At 36.9% G+C, this 26802-nt stretch overlaps 1 protein-coding gene across 2 annotated transcripts in view; it reads right to left on the bottom strand.

The window, feature by feature from the left end:
- Positions 1-1054: 1054 nt before the first annotated feature.
- Ent2 (Equilibrative nucleoside transporter 2) overlaps positions 1055-26802 on the bottom strand; it is a 289869-nt gene continuing 264121 nt past the window's right edge. The window contains exons 3-12 of one of the 2 annotated variants that reach the window (XM_071666023.1): positions 26033-26114; positions 23490-23626; positions 20948-21093; positions 18121-18206; positions 17126-17272; positions 16643-16817; positions 14340-14461; positions 13399-13601; positions 10693-10780; positions 1055-7053 (exon numbers count right to left, since the gene is read on the bottom strand). In XM_071666023.1, coding sequence (XP_071522124.1) covers positions 6964-7053; positions 10693-10780; positions 13399-13601; positions 14340-14461; positions 16643-16817; positions 17126-17272; positions 18121-18206; positions 20948-21093; positions 23490-23626; positions 26033-26114 — 1276 coding nt within the window. In that variant the 3' untranslated portion in view covers positions 1055-6963. The remainder of the gene's footprint in view (positions 7054-10692; positions 10781-13398; positions 13602-14339; positions 14462-16642; positions 16818-17125; positions 17273-18120; positions 18207-20947; positions 21094-23489; positions 23627-26032; positions 26115-26802) is intronic. The other variant, XM_071666024.1, reaches the window with a different exon arrangement.

Here is a 26802-nt window from a genome sequence, read left to right as displayed (position 1 = left end):
CCAATCAATAGCGCTTTTTAAATATGAATGGAACTATTACCTGCCTACTGGGTCATAATACTGGCTTACCATTAAATCACTCATCGTAGAGGCAGGGCTACCAGCACCACATACCTTGGGTCGTTGGATGGTAGGTACACATTTTATCAAGATAATGGCACAGTACAAATTAGTTCTCAAGGCAAATATCATATGCCCACAAATGTGAAAACAACTTTATATATGGAAACAAGCATCATATTTGCTCAAGAGAATAATTCAATATTTCTTGCAGAAAACAATAATAAACATCATGAGCTTACAATAAAAAAAATGGTTTTGATTTAGATGCAGAAAAAAAGTAAAAACTGTCAAGAAATAAATATGACAGGTATGAAGCATAGCATACCATGCCTTTTCTTTAGACAACATGAGAAAACTTTTTAGCTACTGTTTCTTGTTACCATAGTCTGATTTAGTAAACTCTATTACATTCTATAGCCCACATTCAATTAGGCCTTTTAATGTATGTACTGTTATTTATATATATATATATATATATATATATATATATATATATATATATATATATATATATATATATATATATATTCTTTTTTTGTTTTCTTTCTTCTCATACATATTTGCCATCTCCTGCATTAGTGAGGTAGCATTAAGAACAGAGGACTCAGCCTTAGAGGGAATATCCTCACTTGGCTCCCTTCTCTGTTCCTTCTTTTGGAAAATCAAAAACAGGAGGGTTGGATTTCCAGTCCCCCACTGTCTCCCCTTTTAGTCGCCTTCTACTTCCCACGTATTCCCTGCATATCTTAAAGGCGGGGGGCTGAAAATCCTCCCCTCCCATTTCTAATTTTCCAAAGGAAGGAACAGAGAAGGTGGCCAAGTGAGGATATATGGCTCAGTCCTCTGTTCTTAACGTTAACTCGCTAATGTGGGAAATGGCGAATATGCATGAAAAAAAAAAAAAAAAAAAAAAAAAAAATATATATATATATATATATATATATATATATATATATATATATATATATATATATTTATATATATATATATATATATATATATATATATATATATATATATATATATATATATATATATATATATACTTCAGTATAACTTTATTCTACCTTTATATATCAGTAAAGACATTGGATAATGCAACAGTGTTGAAGCAGAAATTTCTATCAATGCAAGTTTTATTTTAAAGGCAAATCAGATCCTGTGAATGTCAGCATTTTGTTCAGACTCATACTATCTCTACTGAAAAATTTAAAGAAAATTTTGACGTACATGAGATTTCTCTCTGTACTTAATGTGCAAACTATTGAGACATATGCTTTTAACATATCAATGAATGGCAGCAGTGATATCCATTAAATGTAAAGCCAACATACCAAACATAGTTACTAACATGTCCTCAGGGCTTTCAAGATCTCGCCAATATAAAGCTACGCTGAATCATCATTTATGATGATATTGACTGTCCCAGATGAAGGCTTGCCTTTGTTCAGGTAGAAATTAATGTGCTCTTCACTTAGACATTACTTTGAATAGAGAAGTTTATGTTCTTGCCACTTGCACAGTATAAAAACCTATAACTATAGTGGAAAGGTAAATAAAGATAGTGCATCTTTATTCACTTCTCCAAATACTTCAAGTTTCTTATTTTTTCTATTTCTCAAATTTGATATGTATGATGATAAAACTCTTTGTAAATGATGTATAGATACCGTACCTAATATATCTGAAGTGTTTCAGAAGTTTGCAAAAAATATAAGTAATGCTCCTGTCCAGATGTGATAAAGTAAACGATTATTTAGAATCCTGCAAGAAGAACCTGTCAAACTCTCGGTCTTGTAAATGTCTTTACAAGAGAATAAGCACATGAAAACTTTGTAAATAAGATGAAAATTTCCATTCTAATATATAACTAGATATTCAGGATATATTTCATAAATATAGTTCTCCTGGTTCTCCAAAACAACAGAGTAAAGACTAGAAGGAGAGTTGTGAGCCTTCAAAACTTGATATCAATTCTCATACAGAAACGGAAGAGAAAATTATGTGAAGAACTACTTAAGACATATTGATATCCATTGCCTTTGGTGTTGTAATGGATACAGGAATGGAGACAAAGTGAGACATCACTGGCTACAATTCATGTGAAGCAAATACCACGATTCTTGGAATTAAAACACATGGTGATAATAGTCTCCATTCACTGGAAAAGAGCAAGATGATTGCTACATTACCAAAAGTTTTAAATCATACTAAACATTCTGTGAGGGAAAAATGCGTTTTCCTCTTTGTCCTAAGAAAATGACTTTCTTAAGTCTCTCTCTACATTAAACAAGTGGATGCGTAAATCGATGACTAGAATCTAAAATGATTCTCCCTTCACTACCTGAGCAAAACTGCTAAGCTATGGTAATGACTACACTTCGATGGTAAAATGATGATGTAACCAAAATTGGTCCCAAACCATTCCCATTAAATAATGGATGAAACCCAAGGCAAACAACAATTTAATATTAGTTGCCCACAAGAATGAACACTGATAGTCTGTCATGCTCCGACATAAGAAATAAAACAAACTCACTCACCAAAAATTCCCTCACCTGTGAGCATGTCAACTAAAGTTTCATGAGTATTCAAGCCCATGAGCATACAACTGCATCTCAATTTTGTTAAATGAAGGGAAATGAGCCTAAAACAATGAAAGGGAAAATAAATCTACATTTATGGCAACACATTATAAGAAAAATTTAATTGACCTTAATAACATACTGTTGTGAGTTTTTATGTTGCCATGACCACCTGTCCATAACCTGACTGGCATGTCAAAATATGGGTAATAAAATTGATATAAAACCAACTTCATAAGGTTTATGAACATGAACATCATCACTTGAGAAGTTTAAACCAAAGTTGCCCAGTTTTGCAAAGTAGTGGAGGAGATTATTTTCTTATAAAAGACAATACTTAGAAGTCACCTGTCTCTCCAGCTAAGAGACCTATTCCAAAAAATCCCGAGATCTTTGTAAATAGCTAAAAACCTGAGCTTCATCAGTTTAGGATTAGATTTAATGAAGTTTCAATCAAAAACTCTGACTAATTTTCTAAATGCCTTCAGAATAAATAAGTAAAATAACCTCCAGTGCTTTGTCCCTTCACTAAAATCAAACAATTGTGCCAGCTTCATTAATATAAATCAAAGAAATAGCCTTGAAGTGAGGAAAATTACCTCACTATTTACCCTTAGCTTAAGAGAACCAGATCAAGAGACCATCCCAACAATGGCTTAGCTCTAATGGAAGAGTTATATGAGAAATTACTATCAAAAGATCTTTTGTGTGTAAAAAACACTAACCTTAAAAAAAGGTTCAAATTCTAACCATACCATATCTATAAAATCTTAATAACCTGCAACACCATCCAATGTCATTGATGAATGGATGGAAAGGAAGGCATATGGCAAATGAGGTATTCTAGTTACAGTTGTGGCCCTGAGTATTTGGCCCACAGCCTGATATAATCATTGATATGAACAGAAACCAACCCAACTGCAAGGTTTCCCTCTGAATTATCGGTATGCAAAAACAACAAGGAATATTTTTCATTACCCAATGGATAATAACAACTTCATATTACAGTCCACAGAAGTCATTCAACTGTACATCAGTGTTCTTGTGCCAATGTTTATTTTGGATTTTTGCAGTTTCCAAATCTCCTTGTAAAAATTCAGGTAAGTAAATAACATAAATTAAGCATTAATGTTGGATACCTCCAGTATTGGAGCACATAAGCACTCCTAGTATATTCCCTGTTACCTTACAACCAGCACTATTTTTCCACCAACCAAGCTGTGAGAGGCCAGACACCACAAAACAAGCCCATTTTCATCAATGTTGTACACTTTGTTCAGGGTGAGGTTCCGTTTGGTGACAACCTTACCCAAGTCCCAAATGTGCTTCCACTGCAGCAGTCAGCAAATGCCCACTCTGCACATTCAAGCAATATTATAGCATAAAAAACTGCGCAATAATTATGCTTGAAAACTAAAGCCTAACAGCAAGGTAGTCAAAGGATTCCTAAATTTCCATTTCGTTATGGATAAAACGCCCAACCATATGCACTGTCCCACTAACACTTTTGCTCAAGGTACAAAACTGTTCAAACCATTCACGTGATGCTTTGTTAACAAGAGGCAATTTAGAGGCACTTAATATGTTCCTGATATTCTTCTTAGCACCATGGTATGCCTCACAATTACAATGGAACTTCACCATTCTTTTGCCTGTGTAAGTCATAAATAGCATGTGAACCAATTCCAAAACGCTTCAACCATTACAGCTTCACTTTCTTCATCATAAACTTATTCTATAAAACATTTTATCACCACTAATTTCTCCACTTAGGCTAAGTTAATAAAACAAACTTAAGTTTACAAATAGCATCTGTCTCAAGAATACTCACAACTGGTGTTTTATGATTCAAAAAATCAATTTTAAAGACAAACATGAAAAAGAACAGCAGTGTGGTGACCAACGTGAAATATGCTGAAAACAAAGCACACACATTACATCATGACAACCTCACGCACATTACATCATGACAACCTTCTTTCCAGTGCAGGAGGAGGTCATGCCATAACAAACTGCTGCATCATCGTACCTAGTGACCATTATCTATGACATTAGTGGTAATAACTCGTAAGAAGTAATATTCATTACATATGAAAATTACAGTATCTATTCTACTGTTATTCTATCTACCTACTAATCTACCTATCTATTACCATTACTCCATTCCAAGTTAATGGGGTGGATCAGGTACCGACAGCCTCTGCAACATCACTCATTTTATTATTATAGAAATTAAAGTTTATCTCTTAATTACATTACGACGAGATTGTGGGATCTGATTTACTTTTTACTGATTATCTTTTGTGATGTGTACTGTTTCAAATTAAGAATATTATCTGGGTGACAAAAAAAGCACCTATCAGACTTTGGTGGTTATTTGATAATGCAGTTAATTGACTTCTGACTGTACTATTATGGAGTCTTTCCTAAAAAGGTCATAAAGATTGAGTTTCTTTTGGTGCTTTAGTGGGATTCTTCAGTTTATATACTTTATACAAACATAATATTAGAAGGGTAGATTCTATGTCTTGATTCCTAAAAACCAGAAAGATCCTACTGACAGTGTAGCATTTACTGCTGTAATAGACAACTACAAATCTCAATAAAACAGCCAGACCAACAACTTTTGATTCAGGTCATCCTAAAATACCGTAGAAGTTACTCTCCCCTGACACTCATTCCCTTCAGAAACTCCCTCAAGGGGGTGGTCACAGCAAAAGAGTCTCCATAACTGGCAAACTCCAGTCCTGCTTCTTAACCTTTAGAGCCTCATCCTTAACAGGCTACAGGCAAAGGGCAACTCTAGTGTTTTTAGAGGCTCCTTCCTAATGTTCCTACTGACTACTACTAACATATCAAAACAAATCACAACTCAAAAGTTTACTGACCTATGAACAATAAGGGACACTCTAGGTTTGGGAATGGCTTCAGTTCCAGAGTTATAAAATCAAAAAGTTCTGCTGACCAAGTATAAACCCACTTTCCTTGATATTATGCTGTTCCAAATACAGTCTACATTCTGCTTGGTAACCTATGCAGACTAAAATTTCCAAAATTTGAAAATCTCTTAAAAAATTTGAAAATTTGTGAATAATGTTCACGTTGAAATGTTGGATTTTATGCAAAACTGGTGCATTTAGTAATAAAAAAGGTTCAGCAGCTTGCAAAAGTACTACCTTTACAGCTTACACAGATGGTAAAAATCATGAAGCTTGAGCAATGTCTAAAACCAATACAGCGCCAAATACACTCAACACTTCATGCTTTTAACTTAATGAAGCTGGTCAGTTTCTTGTTTTAAAACATTTTCAAACATTCCTCCCAAGCTCTAACAGTCAGAACACAAAAATCACTGAGGCCGATGGAAATGACAAGAACCTTACCTCATTATAAAGAAACAAGAAACATACTCTTCCCAAGCTAACCTATTGCAATGACAGGTTTCTGCATTTCTGATGTGCGACCTCTTAGGAAAGACAGGTCTATGTGAAGAGCTGGCTCATCTGTAACCTAAATCTGGTTTCCATGCTACCAAAATGAGACAATAAATCTCCTCCTTGGAAGATTCAACTTAATATGACTTGTCGAGAGCAAATTCTTGGCGATAAGCTTTGAGGAAATGGTAGCCATTTTGTTTCATAATGCGGACTTCTCATTTCAAAAAATCTAAGCTGCCTTACTTCATGACAAATTAAAGGCACAAGGTCCTATTATTTGTGTACAAAAAATCAAACAAACAGCTATTGCACAACAGCTAATGTACTAAACTTCCCTGACAACAAATCTGATTTAATTTATACTCCTCACATAATATGAGCACTTAAAAAAGGATCTTTACTTGAAGCTGGAACATTATTTGACCCGTTCATGTATTCTGGGACTTGGCTCTGAACCATTACAGACTGAAACACTTCCCTTTTTAATTAGATATTCATGTTGTAGGATACCATGGTACCTACAAAGTACTGTCATCTCTGTATAAAGTGGACCCATTACCATGTGGAGTCAAGCATAAACAGATCTGTAGACCCACCTCAGTTTTCACAATGTGTTTAGTCTTTTGAATATTTTTGAAGCCATTACATAAATATATTCAGCAATTTTCTGACAGTGAAGTCTTCATAACATATCTGAAGGACTACCAGTCACATCTGTATCATCAACACTGTTGGTGATTATGAAGCCTTCCCTAGTTAACTCAAGAAATTTCCCTGGGGCCCAGGAAAACATCCCTATGAAATACTAACATAAGGCTGTCATTAATTTTCACATCAAACCAACTTCTTACATATCAAAAAATTTCAAATTCCATCTTCTAGCTATTTCTGTTGGTACAGTTCCTCATTGGGAAGTCATATCCAGGAATCTCAAAGGAAATGTGAGTCACTGCAAAAGTACACACCATCTGGAAAGAGTAAATGGACTAATGAAATCAAACAGTTTTAGTGTCAGAATTCTTTGTTTACAAATCTATACAACTAGGATGTGCAATTACTGGGAAACTTCAGGGAGAATACGGTGTTTTGGGATGAGGTTATTAGTGCAAGAAAACATGAGAACAAATGGGAGCATTGATGAAGGAGGCAAATAGGGAATTGGTAACAGGTAGGGATGAAGTCAGGAGATGAATCAAAAGGTATAAGGCAAGCATTCGAGAAGGTAAAGGCATGTAGAGAGCATCAGACTGAGGAGATAAAATTCAGTTTCAGAAATGGTAGAGGATGTGTGGATCAGGTGTCTACTTAAAAAGAATGCATGTGAAAAGTACTTGTAGAAAGAAAAGTATTCTTAAGTGGCATTTATTGGTCTGAAGAAAGCAAATTATAGGATTGACAGAGATGCCTTGTAGAGGGTCTTACGAATATATGGTGTGGGAAGAAGCATGGAAAGCTGCTAGGGTGTAAGGTGTGTGTACAAGCAGGAGGTGGCAAGAGTGAGTTGTGGAACGAGGGGGCCTTGGAAGTGAGTCAGTTGTTGTTTGCTGATGACAGCCCTGGTGGCAGATTCAAGTGAAAATCTGCAGTAGTTGGTGACCGAGTTTGAAAGAGGTGTTAAAGGAGGAAATGTGAGTAACTGTGAATGAAAGCAGTATTACTCAGTTAAGCAGGGTAGAAGGGCAGGTTAGATGGGGTGTGAGTTTGAATGGAAAAAAATTGGAGGAAGTAATGTGTTTCAGATACCTGGGAGTGGACATGGCAGCAAATGGAACCATGAAAGTGCTAGCGAGTCATAGGGTGGGTGAAGGGACAAAGGTTTTGGGAGCACTGAAGAATGTGTGGCAAGAGAGGTTGTTGTCTGGGGAGGCAATAATGGGTATGTATGAAAGTACAGTAGTCCCAACAAGGATGTGTTAGAAATTAACTGTTTATGAGGACAATATTTGGTGTAGGGTGGTTTCATGAAGTAATGAAAGGGTTAGAGAATGGTGTGGTCATAAAAAGAGTGGCTGAGAGAGCTGAAAAGGGTATGATGAAATGGTAAGGACATGGAGAGAATGAGTGAGGAGATGCTGACAAAGAGGATATCTTTGTCAGAAGTGAAGTGGACAAGGTGGAGACTAAATTAAAGATGGAGGAATGGAGTGAAAAAGATTTTGAGTGATTGGGGTCTGACTATCCAGGAGGATGAAAGGCATGCAAGGGTTAAAATGAATAGAAATGATGTGGTTTACAGGGGCTGATGTGCTGCCTACTGACTGAACCAGGGCATGTGAAATAGCCAGGGGAAACCATGGAAAGGTCTGTGGGGCCTGGTTGTGGATAGAGGGCTGTGGTTTCAGTGCATTGCACATGACAGCTAGAGAAAGGGTGTGAGTAAATAGAGCCTTTCTTCATATGTTAATGATGCTGCTTCACTAACATGGGAAACTGCAATCACATATGAAAAATATCTGTGTGTGTGTATGTGTTACAGGTCCCCACCTTCTTGAAGTTACACCATGAGTGAAATGTCACCTTTGTCAAGGCTGTATCATTGTGAGTACAGACTTGTCAAAGCACTTGTCACTCCAAAGTAGTCTACACTTCCCTATTACTGGAAGTAAAGCAGCCTTGGATAGAAAGAGCCTTTAAAAAGGTCCTAAGTGACACCAGGACTTGTTCTTAGAAACTGGTCTTGGGGTAATTATAAATAATCATATATTTCATACATTCTCAACATTTCCCATATGAGCAAGGTAGCATTCAGAACAGATGACAGTGCCTTAAAGGGAAAATATTCCTCACTTGGCTCTTGCTATGTTCCTTCTTTTTGTAAAGTTATACAGGTAGGGAGGATTTCCAGCCACCTGCTCCTGCCCCTCTTGGTTGCCTTCTATGACATGCAGGGAATACTTTGGCAATATTCTTTCTTCCCTATTCCCAGGGATATCTTATTTCATTATTATACATGATTGCCATTTCCCTCATCAGCATGGTAGCGCCAGGAAACAGATGAAGAATGGCCCATCCACTCATATACACATATATACATAAATGCCCATACACACACATACATAAAAATACATATCAACACATACATATGTATATATACATATACACAGACATATACATATATACACATTTACATATTCATACTTGCTTGCCTTCATCCATTCCTGGTGCCATCCCATCCCACAAGAAACAGCATCGCTACCCCTTGCTTCCGCTAGGTAGTACCAGGAAAACAGACAAAAAAGGCCACATTCGTTCACACTCAGTCTCTAGCTGTCATGTGTAATGCATAGAAACCACAGCTCCCTATCCACATCCAGGCCCGACAGACCCTTCCATGGTTTACCCTAGATGTTTCACATGCCCTGGCTCAGTCCAATAGCACATTGACCCCACTATACCACATCATTCCAATTCACTCTATTCCTTGCATGCCTCTCACCCTCCTATGTTTAGGCACCTATCACTCAAAATCTTTTACACTCCATCCTTCCACCTCCAATTTGGTCTCCCACTTCTCCTTGTTCTCTCCACCTCTGACACGCATATCATCTTTGTCAATTTTTCTTCACTCTTCTCTTCATATGCCGAAACCATTTCAATACACCCTGTAGAGAGGGGAGAAAGACTACTTCTCATGTTTTCCATGCATGTCATAAAAGGCAACGAAAAGGGGTGGGATAGGGGGGGGGCTGGAAATCCTCCCCTTCTGTTTTACTTTCCCAAAAGAAAGAACAGAGAAAGGGGTCACCGAGGACTTTCCCTCTAAGGAACAGTCATCTGTTCTTGATGCTAACTTGCTATTGTTGCAAGTTGCGAATATGTATGGAAAAAAAAGAAAAAAAATATACATATATATATATATATATATATATATTTTTTTTTTCCATACTATTAGCCATTTCCCGTGTTAGCGAGGTAGCGTTAAGAACACAGAAACAAAGACACGCTTCATTTGCTCACATCCATTTCCTAGCTGTCATGTGCAATGCACCAAAACCACGGCTCCCCATCCACAATTAGGCCCCACAGACCTTTCCCTGGGTTCCCCTAATCGCTCCATATGCCCTGGATATGATATGTATCTAAAACTCTCCATTTCCTCCAAATTTTCTCCAATCAAAATTAGTACACAAGTAGCTTAATACAAAAGTACAATCATAACATAAATCTAAACTTGGCACTATGCTCGGTCTATAATGCCACACTACATCCAAATACTTGAATAAAGTCTCCATCACTCTTATTACTTCATGTAAACCTTGGTAAATATGGTAACATTCCACTTTTTCAGTGTATTTCATGTCTCTTCATACTTGGCCCCACTGAAACTCTCATTACCTTCACTAGACCATGCCTGGTATTCATTAAGACTTCAAAGTATCTCTTCAAATTCTGCATATTCATCAAGCCTTTATATCTTTTTCTCAAACATCTGCCCTTTCAACCATCAATCCCAATAAAAAATGTCCCTGTTTTAACATTAAACTAAGTTCTGAGCTTTACTTTCCAGTTCTCATCTGCTCTTAAATCCCCTTTTGCTTTCTCTTACCACCAAAATGTTTTACTTTATAATGCATAACATAAATCATAAGCTGCTTAGCAAAACCTACCTGGAAAACAATACCTATAAATATCCCAGTAATAAGTGATGCTGCTCCCATCATGCCAGCTACAGGTGCATATTCTGGCTCTACAGTCCTGAAATTCAGGGAGAAAAAAATCACAAATAAAAATAAGCTTAGCAAAAAAGGATGTTCTGAGCTTAACATTTTAATATAATGCATCCTAAGTAATTGGACATTATGACAGAGTCATATGAAAAAATAGGCATTCAGCATACCCAGCATGATTTAAGTTTTATAGTGTCATCAACTGATTACTAATTCTCAAGTGTAAACCAATTTGATGCTGCTTAAATACAGAAGAAAGAGTTCCAAGCTCTCAAAATCAAGACAAATTCAATAACAAGCACTGTATAAGAAAAACAATGAGTAAGCTAAGGGCAGTAGAAACTACAAATTTTTTTTTAACTTTACAGCAAGGTGTAAGATGACACCGTGGGAGTGATGGAGGATACAACAATTTTATAAACTATGGAACTCACTGGCAACAAGTTGGTAAGATTTATGATGCATACAATAAAAATACATTCGTGAAAAGAGCTCTGAGAAAGTGAAGGACAGGCCAGTAAATAAAATCAAGTAAGGGGAAACAAATACACAGTGACAGCATTAGGGCTAAATGAAGGAAAACAGTCTCAAGAAGAAAGGATATACAGAATTCATTTCTCTTGCAGAACCTTTATATGTAACTGGTTTACAGGAGATGGACTTTGAAGACTTATTCCTAAAGATAAATTTCAAGTACAACTTTTCCTAAAGATAAAAATTCAAGTACAACTTTGACAGGATGGGGTGGCCTGTAAAAGTTTGATGTGTTATCAAGACCTGTAATAGGAAAGTTCTTTACGGTTTTAATTAAATTGCCTGCTAAAGTGGGAGGGAAAGGAGGGTGGGCATTTGTGTCTGGATGGATTGTGTTTAAGTTTTTCATAATTTTCTTGTGGGGAAAGGTTGGTTTGTGGCTGACTTTGGAATACAGTCACCTCCAAAGAAGTCAATCATTTCACTGCTACAGAAAGGAGTGCAACCTTGGAACTACAAGAGCTCCTTAAAAACAAGTCTTGGAGTAACACCTGGACCCCTTCAAGAAAGGGGCACTTTGACAATCATAAGTAAATAAAATACATTACTTTTATCCATGTTTCAAACTTTCATAACTTAACTACTTTTAACCATTTGTTTGTGCTTTAATTCTTTCTTTCATACATGTTCACTATTTCCTGCATGGGCAAGGAAGCATTCAGAAAAGATGATCAAGCAGTGTGCTGTGTACATATATGCTCAAAGATCACTGTATTAATTTCTTTTCTTATGCCTAAATGCGTCTCCCTTTCCTTTTTAAGATGTAGCACATGGAACAACTAAACAACATCCCATTTGCAGACATTCACTCTAACTGTCATTTATGACATACTGAAACAATAGGCTAAAAAACATTCCATTTGCAGGCATTCACTCTAACTGTCACTTATGACTATACTGTAACAATAGGCTACCATCTACAACAATGCCCTACTGACCATTCCAAGGTTTATCTTGACTGCTTCATATGCCCTGGTTTGGCCCAGAGTCTGAATGTCACCCCTCCCCCTTACACACACACACACCCATCCACCACATCCATCCAAATCAACCCACGCATGCCTCTTATCATCCTGAATGTTGTGAATGTTAAGTCCCTAAAGCCTTCCTCTTTTCATCCTTCCACCTCCTTCTCAGTCACCCCTCCCTCTTCTTCCCTCTACTTCTGACATGTAGGTCCTCTTAGTCATAAAAACCATAGCACCAATGCAATACCATATCCAGAACTGAGGGTTAGCAAACATAACTTTATAATATACCACATTAATTATACTGTAGATGAATATCCTCTATAACAGGCCCTACTGCAATATCAAGAAATATATAAGGTTTATTCAATAATTCAATACATAATTCAGCGAAAATACAAAGTAATAAAAAAATGAACCTTTTATATTTACATTAAGTATTCCAAAACAGTCATGTATGAGGACCTGCAGTATGTTAGGTCGTAAGTGGGCAGAGATGATCCAGCAGTTCAAGGAAATTTTTCCCATACCAATGATCAGTATGTAATACTAATCACCTTTCTTAGTAGTAAAGTAAAAAACATTATTATCAAGAGATACTGACAAGGGAGATGATGATACATCAATGTCATTAAACCTCCAAACAAAGCAGTCCACATAAATCTATAATCTAAAACAATCTATGTATATGTACTGTCAGTCCAATGATTCAACGGCCACTTAGAGTCAAAATTTACTTTGAGAATCCCCTAATAAACTTTACATAATTGAAATCCATCTTAAAAGCAACCAATCACATTCATGAATCTCAAATAAGGGTAATTGCCACAAAGATGTCACAGAAGTCCATGGTGATGTAGGGAAAGATAAATCAGTGATAGGATGGGGAAGACTGCATGTTGCTCATGCAAAGTCAATCAACTGACAAGCTTGATAGTTCCTGTAAACAGTTTTGAAAAATCTCATCCATGTGTCTCTAAAACAACAAGTCCACTAACTGCCAAGCATGACGGTTCCTGTAAATAATTTTGAGAAGTCTCGTCTGTGTGTCTCCAAAACAACCATCATGGAAGTGTATCATTCAAGCTGGTTCACATCATGCACTTACAAAATATATATAAAAAAAATCTGAAAGAGTACATACCTTGGACAATACATCATTGCCAAGGAGGAGTAGTATCCTGAAGTAATGCCTAAAATGAGAGCCAAAACCCAGTAGGCCCAGTCTGAGTCTATGAGGACTGGCATAATCCTTTTTACATCAACTGGGTAGTAGTGACACAATACAAAAGCAGGAATTAGGAAAATTCGCATGAGCACTGGGATGAAAAGGAATCGTGGGCCAGGCTGGAAAAGAAAAAAGGTTCATTAATCTCCCATCAAATGTTAATGTTTAATTCTCCAAATTTTGATTATCACATTTACAAATGGATTTAATATATCCTATAAAATGCAGTACCATAACAAAATGTTGATTCTGTAAATCTATGCACGATGTTCAAACACAATCTTCTACTTTAGTTCATAGAATATTGTTCATGCATTCTGATGCTGAAGTTTGAAAAACAGAGAAAAAAAATAAGTGCCTACCATATTTAAAGGTTTTGATTCCTGAGTTTGCTGAAACCTATGTAGCAACTGCTTCCTCACTCACTCTGTTTCTATATCTATATATCAATGCAACTTAGTACAAATACATTATAAGCTGCTTCATTAAAATAATTTTTTTTTTTTTTTTTTTTTTTGCCGCTGTCTCCTGCGTTTGCGAGGTAGCGCAAGGAAACAGACGAAAGAAAATAATATTTCTATCTAAAAATATAAAACCTAGAATGCAAGTGCCACGTACAATATTTTCTAGAACACATACCGTTTTCTTTCACTGAGCAAACCAGTACTGCTGAGAGGTCTTATTGGGTGGGCTGAGTAAGCATTTCATATGTAATTCTTAACAAATGTTGCAAATTCATTTGACAATTTTTGCTATACACAGACATTCTTTTAATTACATGTTTTTTGACAAAACTTCACCTGAGTAAAATAAAACATGCCAATAATCTACAAATCAAAGATGGTCTTGTAACTTACCCATGTGAATAGTCCTGGGAGCATATTCCCAAACATAGCAAATAAGTTAAATGTAAGGAAGCAGGTAATAGCTTGAAAATATTTTGGTGGAACTGGAAAGTTTTCTTCTGTCCTACATGTGTCTGTGGGGAAAAAAAATGCAAAAATGACATTATTCATTTTAAGTTTACTTTGATCTGTTATACATTACATTTAAGTAACTGCAAATACATCTCATCTATTGAACCAAACTAGCCCACACAAAAGCATCCAAAATTTTCATTTCCAATTCTATAATAATAAAATGTGTTTTTCTGAGTACGTTTAATCTGGTTTCCTTCAAATTCTATCAACTTGCTTCAGTAAAAATGTTACTTTATCTCAATTTTCTGTGAAAATCAAAGTCCTATGTCTGGTCTATCAGTGTAACATACCCACAGCTACCTACTGAGCAAATATTTTTACCTTTATCAACAAAGCTTTAAAAACAAATTTTTAGAAATGTATCAACAGTTTACCTGGTGAATAGGTTTACACAATATTTTGGATCACACCTTTCACTGCAGTTACTTTTCATGCCCATCATTTATAATGATGAACACAACAACACAAACAAAGTCTGGTCTATGAAAAGAAGTGAAACTGTTTCAGAAATGAAAACCGAACTATACAGTCACCAATTGTCAAGTTATATATTCACAATGCCTATTAAGGGAACATCACATTTTCATTGCTGACTGCCCACACTGTTTGTAACGATTAGAAAATTTATGAAGTCCTTGTGAGCTATTATGTTAGTCTAAAACTTGCAACATAAAACATAAAACAGATTAAGGTAACTGTCTTCTCTATAAACACCACAAAGGAAGAATCCTATATTCTTAGATGAGTGGTTATCCCCATACATAGATAAAAATATTACAAGGATTTCTATTCAATGACCCCCCTTAACCACTCTCCCTTTCAATGGTTACTGCCAGACAAAGTGAACAGTGGTTGGTCTGTACTGATTGGTGCTACTCTGGTGAGATGTTGGGATTTCAATAACTTAAGTACTAGCACCTGATGATTTGGACTGTCTCCACAAAACATTTTGTGCCACTCATACAGAAAAATTACGTTAAAATTGTATGAATTTCAATTGAAGTGTGATTTCACTCTCATCACAGGAAACAGCTTTGCTGTCCCCTGCTTCAGCGAGGTAGTGCCAGGAAAACAGACTAAATAAAGGCCAAATTCTCTCACACTCAGTCTCTAGAAGTCATGTGAAATGCCCAGAAACCACAGCTCCCTATACACATCCGGGCCCCACACCTGTCCACGGTTTACCTAGCTGTTTCACATGCCCTGATTCAGTCCACTGACAGCAAGTCAACCCTAGTATACCACACTGTTCCAATTCACTTTATTCCTTGCATGCCTCTCACCCTACTGTATGTTCAAGCCCCGATCGCTCAAAATATTTTTCACTTCATCCTTCCACCTTCAATTTGATCTCCTGCTTCTCCTTGTTCTGACACACATATCCTCTTTATCAACCTTTCCTCACTCATTCTCTCCATATGACCAAACCATTTCAACACATCCCCTTCTGCTTTCTCAACCACAATTTTTATAATCATATATCTCTCTTTCCCTTTCATTACTTACTCAATTAAACCACCTCACACCACACAATGTCCTTAAACATTTCATTTCCAACACATCCATCCTCCTCTGTACAACCCTATCTACAGCCCATGTATATTTCAGATATGGCCATCGTTTCTTGTGTTAGTGCCAGGAACAGAGAAATAAAGGCCACATCAGCTCACATCCATTCTCTAACTGTCATATCAAAACCATAGCCCCCAAACGCAACCAGATGAGTGACCTTTCTGTATGGCTTACCCTGGACATTTCACATGCCTCTGCTAAGCATCTGGCAGGAACAAAAGCATCACCACATAAGAGGCAGCAATTTACCAAAGGAAAGTAAGAAAAGAATTTTCTTACGGTATTCTAGTCAGCTTAATTGAGGTGCTAATATCTACACTTAGAAGGGGCTGCTGGAGATGGGAGAGTAAGTGCTGTTTATGTCCCACTTCTTAAACCAGAATTCCCAATCACCAGTCCTTTTTCAGCATTAAAACTATTTTCAACTTATAGAAATTTTCATTTTTCTTGTCATGAATTCCAGTGAGTATAAGAATGAGCCTAATCATAAAAAATGGCAACCCAGCACTTATCACAAGTGGGAAATACCACAAAAACCCACAGTGAATGTTTACCTATATCAGCACACACATTTGTTAATCTATATCCTAACAACAAAATATCATTACCTGCGAGAACAGCTGGGAAGACAGCCAGGGTGACGAAAAACACCATGAAAACATTGAAAAGCTGAGGGAAGGCCTTCTTGAAGATGTACCAATAAGGTACTTTTGGTCTGTTGGGGTTCCTTTTGGCTGTTTTCTTTGCCTGGTCATGCACTGCCTCGTGATACCTATAGAAACGCTACACAAAGGAAAGCTGATCAATGTTGTGCAAGTCCTCTGTAACATGGAAACACCTAAAAGTAATCTTATATTAATGGATACCACATATTTCTCTTTAAAGAATGCCATATACAACAAAAATCACATTAATACCATGAAAATCCAAAAATTAGCTTACAGCCATCTTTCATCACCATCTTTGAAGGTTACTGACAAAGCACTAATGCATTACCCACAATTCTTTACAGGTTACAGTCACTGTGGTCATAACACCTGTATGACAATGAAACAGTAATGCATAACAAAATATGATTAATAAAGACTTACATTAAGGGGAAGAGCGAAGTAAGTGTCAAAGCAAGCCAGGAGCACAAAGAGAGCCGTGATGAAGTAATAAATGGCTGACGTCCTGATGTTGGGAGCTACAGCTATGGCAATGATGTTAATCACAGCAGTAAATGTGCCACTAATGTTCTGAAATATATTTCAAAAGTTAGAGGCCTGGTAGAATATAAATGTACACATATAACACACATGACTCAAAAAGTAAATTTTGATAATTCATAATCATCTCAAAAGATTCCAGCAACAACTTTATAAAGAAAATAATAAAAGTAAACTCAGGTTGATACTGAAGGCAGCAAAACATTTTTTTTTTCAGGAAAGGTCAACTTCTGTAAAAAGGAATTCTATTTATTATATAATGTACAAGAAGGCTCATGAGGGATTTTGCACAATGAAAGGTCCATCCATGGCCCTTATGGGCCTCAAACTTCATATTCAGGAAATATGCATACACATGAGAGAACTTGCTGGAAGGGGTACCTGTAAAAACTGAATGAAAGAGGCTAACGTCAAGCCCATTTAAAAGCAGGGCAATGTAGAAAACTGACTAAATTATGGATCAGTATCACAGACATGGCAGTCTGTAAATTATGGTCAATATATAGAGATGAAGTACAGGAATGTTTATGAAGCATAAACTGGATGAAAGATCACAAGTGAGAATCATTAAAAAGAAAAATAATATCAGGAAATACTTCAACAATAATTAACTACTACATGATTCAAACAACATAGATGTAGCACTAAAAATTGTAAATATAAAGATGTTTAGGATGCCTTGGGGAAGCCAGAATGACATAAGACTTGGAACTTGTGAGTGGAAACCTCCCTACAGATATGCGCAAGGTAATGAAAAGTAATCCCATATCCAAAATCTTTATTTCATGCTGCACTGGGGAAATTTGAAATTAAAAACCAAATTATACAAAGAATACCTAATATGATAATCAAATATGACAAGTGATATCAATACTTACAGAGCCCAATACTACGGCTCCAGTGTAAGAGAACGGAAGTCGTGCTGCCATCCCATACACTGTGTTCTGATAGATTCCATTAGAAACTAAAGGAGAAAAAAAATTATAGAATTCAATACTACATTTTCATTTAATGTAAAATATCATAAACAAACACATGTCCTTTGCAATGAACAAAAATAATTTTCATAGATATAACTTTGATATAATTTGTTTATGGATGGGGTTGTTAGGGAGGTGAATGCAAGAGTTTTGGAAAGAGGGGCAAGTATGAAGTCTGTTGGGGATGAGAGAGCTTGGGAAGTGAGTCAGTTGTTGTTCGCTGATGATACAGCACTGGTGGCTGATTCATGTGAGAAACTGCAGAAGCTGGTGACTGAGTTTGGTAAAGTGTGTGAAAGAAGAAAGTTAAGAGTAAATGTGAATAAGAGCAAGGTTATTAGGTACAGTAGGGTTGAGGGTCAAGTCAATTGGGAGGTGAATTTGAATGGAGAAAAACTGGAGGAAGTGAAGTGTTTTAGATATCTGGGAGTGGATCTGGCAGCGGATGGAACCATGGAAGCAGAAGTGGATCATAGGGTGGGGGAGGGGGCGAAAATTCTGGGAGCCTTGAAGAAGGTGTGGAAGTCGAGAACATTATCTCGGAAAGCAAAAATGGGTATGTTTGAAGGAATAGTGGTTCCAACAATGTTGTATGGTTGCGAGACGTGGGCTATGGATAGAGTTGTGCGCAGGAGGATGGATGTGCTGGAAATGAGATGTTTGAGGACAATATGTGGTGTGAGGTGGTTTGATCGAGTAAGTAACGTAAGGGTAAGAGAGATGTGTGGAAATAAAAAGAGCGTGGTTGAGAGAGCAGAAGAGGGTGTTTTGAAATGGTTCGGGCACATGGAGAGAATGAGTGAGGAAAGATTGACCAAGAGAATATATGTGTCGGAGGTGGAGGGAACGAGGAGAAGAGGGAGACCAAATTGGAGGTGGAAAGATGGTTTGAAAAAGATTTTGTGTGATCGGGGCCTGAACATGCAGGAGGGTGAAAGGAGGGCAAGGAATAGAGTGAATTGGAGCGATGTGGTATACCGGGGTTGACGTGCTGTCAGTGGATTGAATCAAGGCATGTGAAGCGTCTGGGGTAAACCATGGAAAGCTGTGTAGGTATGTATATTTGCGTGTGTGGACGTGTGTATGTACGTGTGTATGGGGGTTGGGCCATTTCTTTCGTCTGTTTCCTCGCGCTACCTCGCAAACGCGGGAGACAGCGACAAAGTATAAAAAAAAAAAAAAAAAAAAAAAACTATTTACCATTTTCTAACTTAAAACTGAATATACACAATGCAGTACTATCAAGATCTTCACACTACGAATATGTATGAAAAATATATATATTATCCCTGGGGCTAGGGGAGAAAGAATACTTCCCACGTTTTCCCTGCGTGTCGTAGAAGGCAACTAAAAGGGGAGGGAGTGGGGGGCTGGAAATCCTCCCCTCTTGTTTTTTTTTAATTTTTCAAAAGAAGGAACAGAGAAGGGGGCCAGGTGAGGATATTCCCCCAGGGGCCCAGTCCTCTGTTCTTAACGCTACCTTGCTAATGTGGGAAATGGCGAATAGTTTGAAAGAAAGAAAATATTGATAATCAGATTGGGGAAGAGCAGTGTGGTTTTAGAAGTGGAAGAGGATGTGTGGATCAGGTGTTTGCTTTAAAGAATGTGCAAGAAATATTTACAGAAACAGATGGATTTGTATGTGGTATCTACGAAGAAAACATATGACAGGGTTGACAGAGGTGCCATGGGAAAGGTCATAAAAATATGAAGTATAGTAAGAAAGCCGCTAGTGATGAGAAGTTTTTATCAAGGGTGTAAGCCATGTGAGGGTGAATGGATGCAAGGCATGTGTGGGAGTGAATGGTTGGTTTGCAGAAAGGGCATCTTCTTTGAGTTATCTGGTCCCCAAGATTTGTAATCTGGATGCTATGAATCAAAATCAGGAATCAGTTCACAGTTACCCTGTTCTGAATGATCCACACTACTGTAGAAATACCGAGCATTTACTGACATACTTTTCCATTAAATTCTCAAAAACTGCTTTACAATGAGCTTAGATCTGTTGATCAGTTTAAAGCATTTACAACCCTATGAGCTTAATAATGCCTAAACAACATCGAAACATCTAGTGGCTGGTGTACAGTTAACATAATCCAATAACATGAAAAATACTCATCTTAAAAAAAAGTGCCAAGCTGGTGACCTAACTCACAAATTTATGCACAAAATGAGAGCTTTAAGTCTTCAGAACAAGATAAAACTGAAATAAACTAGGCAAAATATCAAGAGGCCGCACAGAGTAAATACAAACCACAGCAGATTATTTTTTTATCACAAATGAAACAAGCAAATATATGGGTACACACACACACACATGCTTATACAAACACGTACACAAATATCTAAGAGACAGGGCAACAAAAGTGTAAAGCTCTCTCTCCCTGTAGCACGCATAATCACACACCCACACACAAAAAAATGAAATAAAAAAGCAGCAACTGTGTAATGAACACATGGAGAGAACTAGGGAAAGGCAAAGTGAATGCAAACAGCAGGGAGAAACTCAAGTTTGTTGGAGAGAAATGACAAGTTATAAGAGAGGGGCTCTACAGGTGTAAAGGTCCTTCCCCATGTGCAAAAACTGGTAATACATACATACTGGGGAAGAGGGAGTATACATACTGCTAAATTGTTTTATCCACACACTACATTACATAATGAGTGCACTTAGTATCACAATGATGCACAGTTAATCATTATGAATAAATTCAAGTGAGCTCACCATTGAGAATGATAACGGAGACAATCGTTATCCAGAAGAAGACACCAGGCCAGTCTGAGGAGTCGATCATGGCAAGGATGACCGTGAATACAAACACCACAACTTCTATTAGGATACTCCATACGATTCGGGTTGTCAAGTTGCCACTAAAAATAAGGTTTTTGGTTAATTGTGACACTTACTCTGGATGCCTCAAATCAAATACTCCAGTATATATATGCTGTTTCCTTATCATTAATAGAAATTTAGCAATACAAGTATAAGCATGAAAATTATGTTTAGCAAGATTTATCCACTATGTAAATGTAAGCACACATGATTTCAAATCCAAAATTCAGTGAGGAAGTCTGAAGCTATGCACTGATTTTTTAATGAATTTAATGTTTAGGTTTTCCAGAAAAATACATGTGGAATTTGTAATCTGATTTCCACGCAACAGCATTTCAATTTTCCAAATACAGAAAACCTGCTGCTACCTCCTAAGGTGTACCTAATAATGCTATGGCCATTTCAAGATAAAATATTATTCAACAGTTCATACAGTGCATAAAAATACATGTAATATAATTTTTTTTTAGAACACTATGAAATTCAAAACTTGTTTGACAAATATTTTATCATTTACCCCAAGAGGAAAAATATGTTTATCTATGCTTAATCTATTTACAGATATCTAACCTACAAAACTGAGATCAAAAGGGGCATTTTCAGGGGCATCAGAAATCTAAAAACAAATATTCACTTGAAAAATGATGGGTCCAACATTACTTAAAATCAAACTGCAGTTTTAGCCACAAACTGCCATTATATTCATATCACTAACAGATATGTATTCATAGCCATCATCATTAGGTCCCCTCCTAATTCCATGAATTGGATCAGGTACATGCATACAAAAGTAAAAACTTGCATTTTCACTTTGCACATTAAGCTGATCCGGCAAGTAAATCCAACCTCCACACATAAAATCCTTACATTACATTCAATCCCAAGTTATTCCACTTGCTTCCTCATCCCTAAAATATCCTTTGCCCTTGTTGATTCTCTCACCATATCTAGCCATCCCTTCTGTGCCCTATCATGGTACTACTACATATTTTCTTGAACCTATAACCACTGATTCACTTTATGTGACAAACCTATCACAAAAGACTTTCACCTATGTCCCTTACTAATAAATTTTCAGACCATATACTGTTCTCACATCTTCGTTGTTTACCTAACCTTTTCTCCTAATCAACTATGCTCCCCAAATTATCTCTACTTCACTTATTTTTTTACCTACCGTAACCTACATATTTTTTGAGTTTTACATCCAAATATCACAGCTGGGAAAACTAATCCTGCATGCAAATCCTTTGCACAATCTACATTCTAATTTTTTTTTCCATGTACCCATGCTTTCATAAATACCTCAAATTTTACTTTCTTGCAGCACTACTCCAAACTTCAACTTTCCCACTATCATCCTTACTAAACATTATTCCAATGTCTACACTCATTCTAAACTTCTAGTTCTTCACCGTTTAACCAGATATTACATTGAGACATCCCTTCTCCTTCAACAGCTTATCTTACTTTTACTTATATTCTCCTTCAGCACCTTATTCCAACTTAAACAAGAAGACCCATTACTGAATTTAATTCCTATGTTTCAGCCAACAGCACATCATCTGCATACAACAACTGAGGTAACTTCTAATCTGTTTCATCATAATTTAGCAGTACACCACTTATCTCGCATAATGCCCAATACATAAAACATTAAACAAAGCACGCCCATCTTCATTTCAAGCCAATCATTTGTATCATCACAATCTCAGACAAGCACTACATCCATAGCAAAACTCTTAAAAGTGTCCAAAAGTTTTCCATGAACACCACACAGGAAGAACTCCCTAGAGCGCTTTCAGTACACAGGGATGGATGCCATCAGGTCCATAAGCCTTCCTTGTGTCCAGAGAAAGAATAGCTTTTTCAGACAGTTTAAAAAGAGATGATGGGGAGGGACAAAGAATTAGTAAGATGAGCATTAGAGGGAGAAGGAATGTTAAAGGAGAAATGAGAACCAAAGGGAGTCGCTCTGTCTATGAAAGAGACAGCTATAGTACCATCAGAAAGGAAATGGGAAGGAAAGACCAACACCATAACACTCATGGATTAAGCACTAACTTGTCTTTGGGTAATTTTATTGGAATATCAACTTCCTTGATAATGGTAAGTAACACATGCTTCATTTTCATATTGCTACACTCAGAACTATCACAATATACTTCGTGGACATCATTACACGGGTAAATAACAGAAAAACAAATAACTCAAAAAGAAGAGTGCTACCACCTAGAAATTCATCCTGGGAGAACAACAATCAAGTGGTGGCATGGGCAATGGCAGCAAAAGGAAAATAAATGGCAATAACTGGAAACTCATGAGCCACTTTTACAGAAATTCTAATACAAGGGCATTCAAATTTCTAATGTTTTCAGACTATGAATATTTAGAATGGTGATCTTCTACAGTACCATCTGAGCTGGATACATACCCAAATTGGATGAAGATGTTGAGCCAGTTGAAGAGTACATTAGGTATCTGTGATGCATAGCCAATGTAGGGCAGGAAATTTGTTACATATGTTGAAACTTCCTCAGTGTCACTTTGAAGTTTGTAGTCCACAAAATACTGAAAAAAAAAAATTATTTACAAAATCTACAGAGTGAAAAAGTTTGTTAAGACAGATGCATATCTCTTCATTGCTTATGTCAAACCCAAACCATCCCACATAAAACAGTAAGTTTTCATCTTCATACTGAAGTCTATCGGAAGAGGGGAAAAAAAAAAATCTCCCAGAGAGATGGAGTGAGCAAGTACCAATAAACTTTGAAGAGAATATGAAAATATTTTTTGTAGAATCATAAAAGAATAGGGGTAATAGATAGGAAAGTGGTAAAAGGCAAAGAAGAGAATATTTTGAGGGATTAATGAAAGTGATAGATAGTACAGAGGCAGATGCAGCATATTTGGGCCAGGGTGGCTGGTTGTGTGTGTCATGGTGAATGGTATAGTGAAAAGAGAGGTGACAGCAATGGTCTTATGCAAGATGAAGAGTACCAAAGTTGAAAAAGTGGGCACGATTGCAGTGGAGTTGCTCAAGAAAGGGGACAACAATGTTGTCAATTGGTTAATCAGGCTGTCTGATGTCTGTATGGCCCAAGGTGAAATACCTTATGATGTGATAAATTCATCAGAAAGCACCGAGTTGGAGTCCAATAAGTAGAAACCAGCATCAGTGTAATTGAACTGTGTTAGTAAAATACTCAAAAATGGATTGGTCTACAAAAACTTCCAGAATACCTTTGAAACTACAAGTCATATCAAAGTTGCAAGGTTTTCATTGGGCAACAGTTAAAAGTCTTATCATGGAATAATAGATCAGTTAGATAACACTCCATGCAAAAACAGAAAAATATGGAGGTTAAGGTATATTTTCCATCTGAATGTTCAAGAAAAATTCTCAGTATCAGATTTATAAAGCCACTATTTGGCTAATGAACAAGTTATAGTCTTCAGTTATAAAATAAAAAGGTCTGAATCTTGAGTTGCACTGTAAGACAGCTCTAATGAACTCCAAGTCCTTACTAGAATGAGGCAAGAACACAGCTCTATAGAAACTTACATGTGTGGGTACAGTAGGCACTAACTATCATCTGAATTAAATGTATAGCTTTCGCTAGAATATATAGCATATTACTGTACGTGTTTGTGTTTAATCTCTGGGAACAGTAGGTGGTCACGGATAACCAAACCTAAGGTATACCTTTCGCTACAGCATAAAACTTCAAGTTTAACAATTTTGTCACTGTTTCTTTTCTTTAAACATTTTTGAAGTCAGTGGATGGAGAACTGCAATATGCATTTTGCTTACGAAATATGACTTAGACAAGGGCATCTACTCTTGTCTTCCCACTGTATTTCCATAAATTAAATAAAATTTGCAAGATTTGGTAATTATGAAGTTTATGGGCACAAATTGAGTCATGTAGAAATATCACTGATTTAACCGGTAGTTACAGTATACTGTGTTATGAGTAAAATGAAACTGTGAAGTTTAATTTTGATATTTATATTTGTAGATCTTAAGTGAAGGTAAGGAGGTCTATGAAAATCAGAGATTACTATGTATATGTCTGACATGGTATACAGAAGCTGATGGTTAACAGAACAAAAAATATCCCCTACAAATAACATCCTTCCTGAATAAGGTTCAACACTGCAATTTTTGCTGTCACATTTTCTCTCAGTACTCTACACCTAAGCCAACCTCAAGTACTTCACCTTCAAGTACTATTAGGCCATGATTACTTCTCAAGTCATAAACTCAACACTAATCTATTTAACAAAAACATAAAACTTATGCCTTGTAATCCTTGCTGTATCTATCTGTACTGCAGCTCAGAATTCTGCAATTCACTACTTGCAAATGCAACTACAACTTTGAACCTTCCAGAGGGTTGATATCTACAAAGTGTCCTTGACAAATTCAGTCGTTGGGGATCTATTGGCATCAACCTTAGACAGCCTGGGTGCTCTAAGGAGGGGAAGTTCATGCCCAGTCACAGAAAACTAGCCATGATGTAAGATAAAGTTATAACAATAGCTAGTGTCTTGATATTCAGTAACCCATAATTTGCAAATATTATTTACAAACGAGTATCTAAACACTAAATTTCAAACCCTCAGAGAAATCACTTGAAGCTCTCAACCGTAAGTGTATAATGTTGGACATATGCTTACAATTAGTAGTGTCTTTACGCCTCTTGGCTGGAAAGCAGTCGAAGCCAAAGTTAATAAAAGAACATGGCGAGGGGGCAGATGTGCTTTAAGCTGCTATTAGAGAATTACCATAAATGTACAATGACCCTAACAAAACAGCACGACAGGGGTATGTCCTGATTTATAACTGTTCTCATGTGGTTTGCAACAGAGACATGTTCAGTTGGGGAGTGTGCTTTACACACACGGGCCAATGTGCAACACAAACACACGCTTGGGTTAGGTGTCTATCAGTACTTCGCCAGTGTTACTTACATTTTTGGCTGTGATGAACATGTTCCACGGCATAAGTGTTCCTATGCCATGCAACACCAGCGTCATGAACACCAGCTTGAACCTGCAATACAAGAATGACAAGGGTTAACTGCATGTTTTCCCATCACACATTACAATAAGAGCCAAGCAACACCAGCTGCCTCTCATACACAAGGATCCTCACTAGAAACACACTATCCCAGGACAGTAATCAACAATCAAGAATTGTTTCTATTAAGGATAGTTATAAAAGAAGTCAGATTCAATAAAATAATTTAGTCATAATAGCTCCAATAAAATTAGTCAAAGTAACATTACACACACACACACACACACATATATATATATATATATATATATATATATATATATATATATATATATATATAAGAAACAGGTAATACATTTTTTGGCTTCTTGAGATAAGAAATGATGACGTGAGAGCCATGACGGCAGGCCCCAGGGGAAACACCCTTCAGATTACAGTATATAGCTTTAGTAAGCTCAGACAGGGAAGGCTGGCAGATGGTGGAGGGAGGCTTCCTGATGGTGGAGGGAGGCTGCCTGATAGTGGAGGAAGGCAGTCAGAGAGTAATGAAGATAGGAGATGGTGGAGGGAGGCTGGCAGATGGTGGAGGAAGACTGGCAAATAGGGGAAGGAGGCTTCCAGATATTGTAGGGAGGCTGCCAGACAGTTGAGGGAGGCTGCCAGATGGTGTAGGGAAAGCAGGCGGTCGGCAAGGGCAGCAGCACAGCTGGTGGAGGAAGAC

Source organism: Panulirus ornatus, chromosome 10 (genome assembly GCF_036320965.1).
Source record: "Panulirus ornatus isolate Po-2019 chromosome 10, ASM3632096v1, whole genome shotgun sequence".
NCBI classification, from domain to species: domain Eukaryota; kingdom Metazoa; phylum Arthropoda; class Malacostraca; order Decapoda; family Palinuridae; genus Panulirus; species Panulirus ornatus.
Note: the sequence above shows the minus strand (reverse complement) of the source record. Positions and strands in the feature narration are given on the sequence as shown.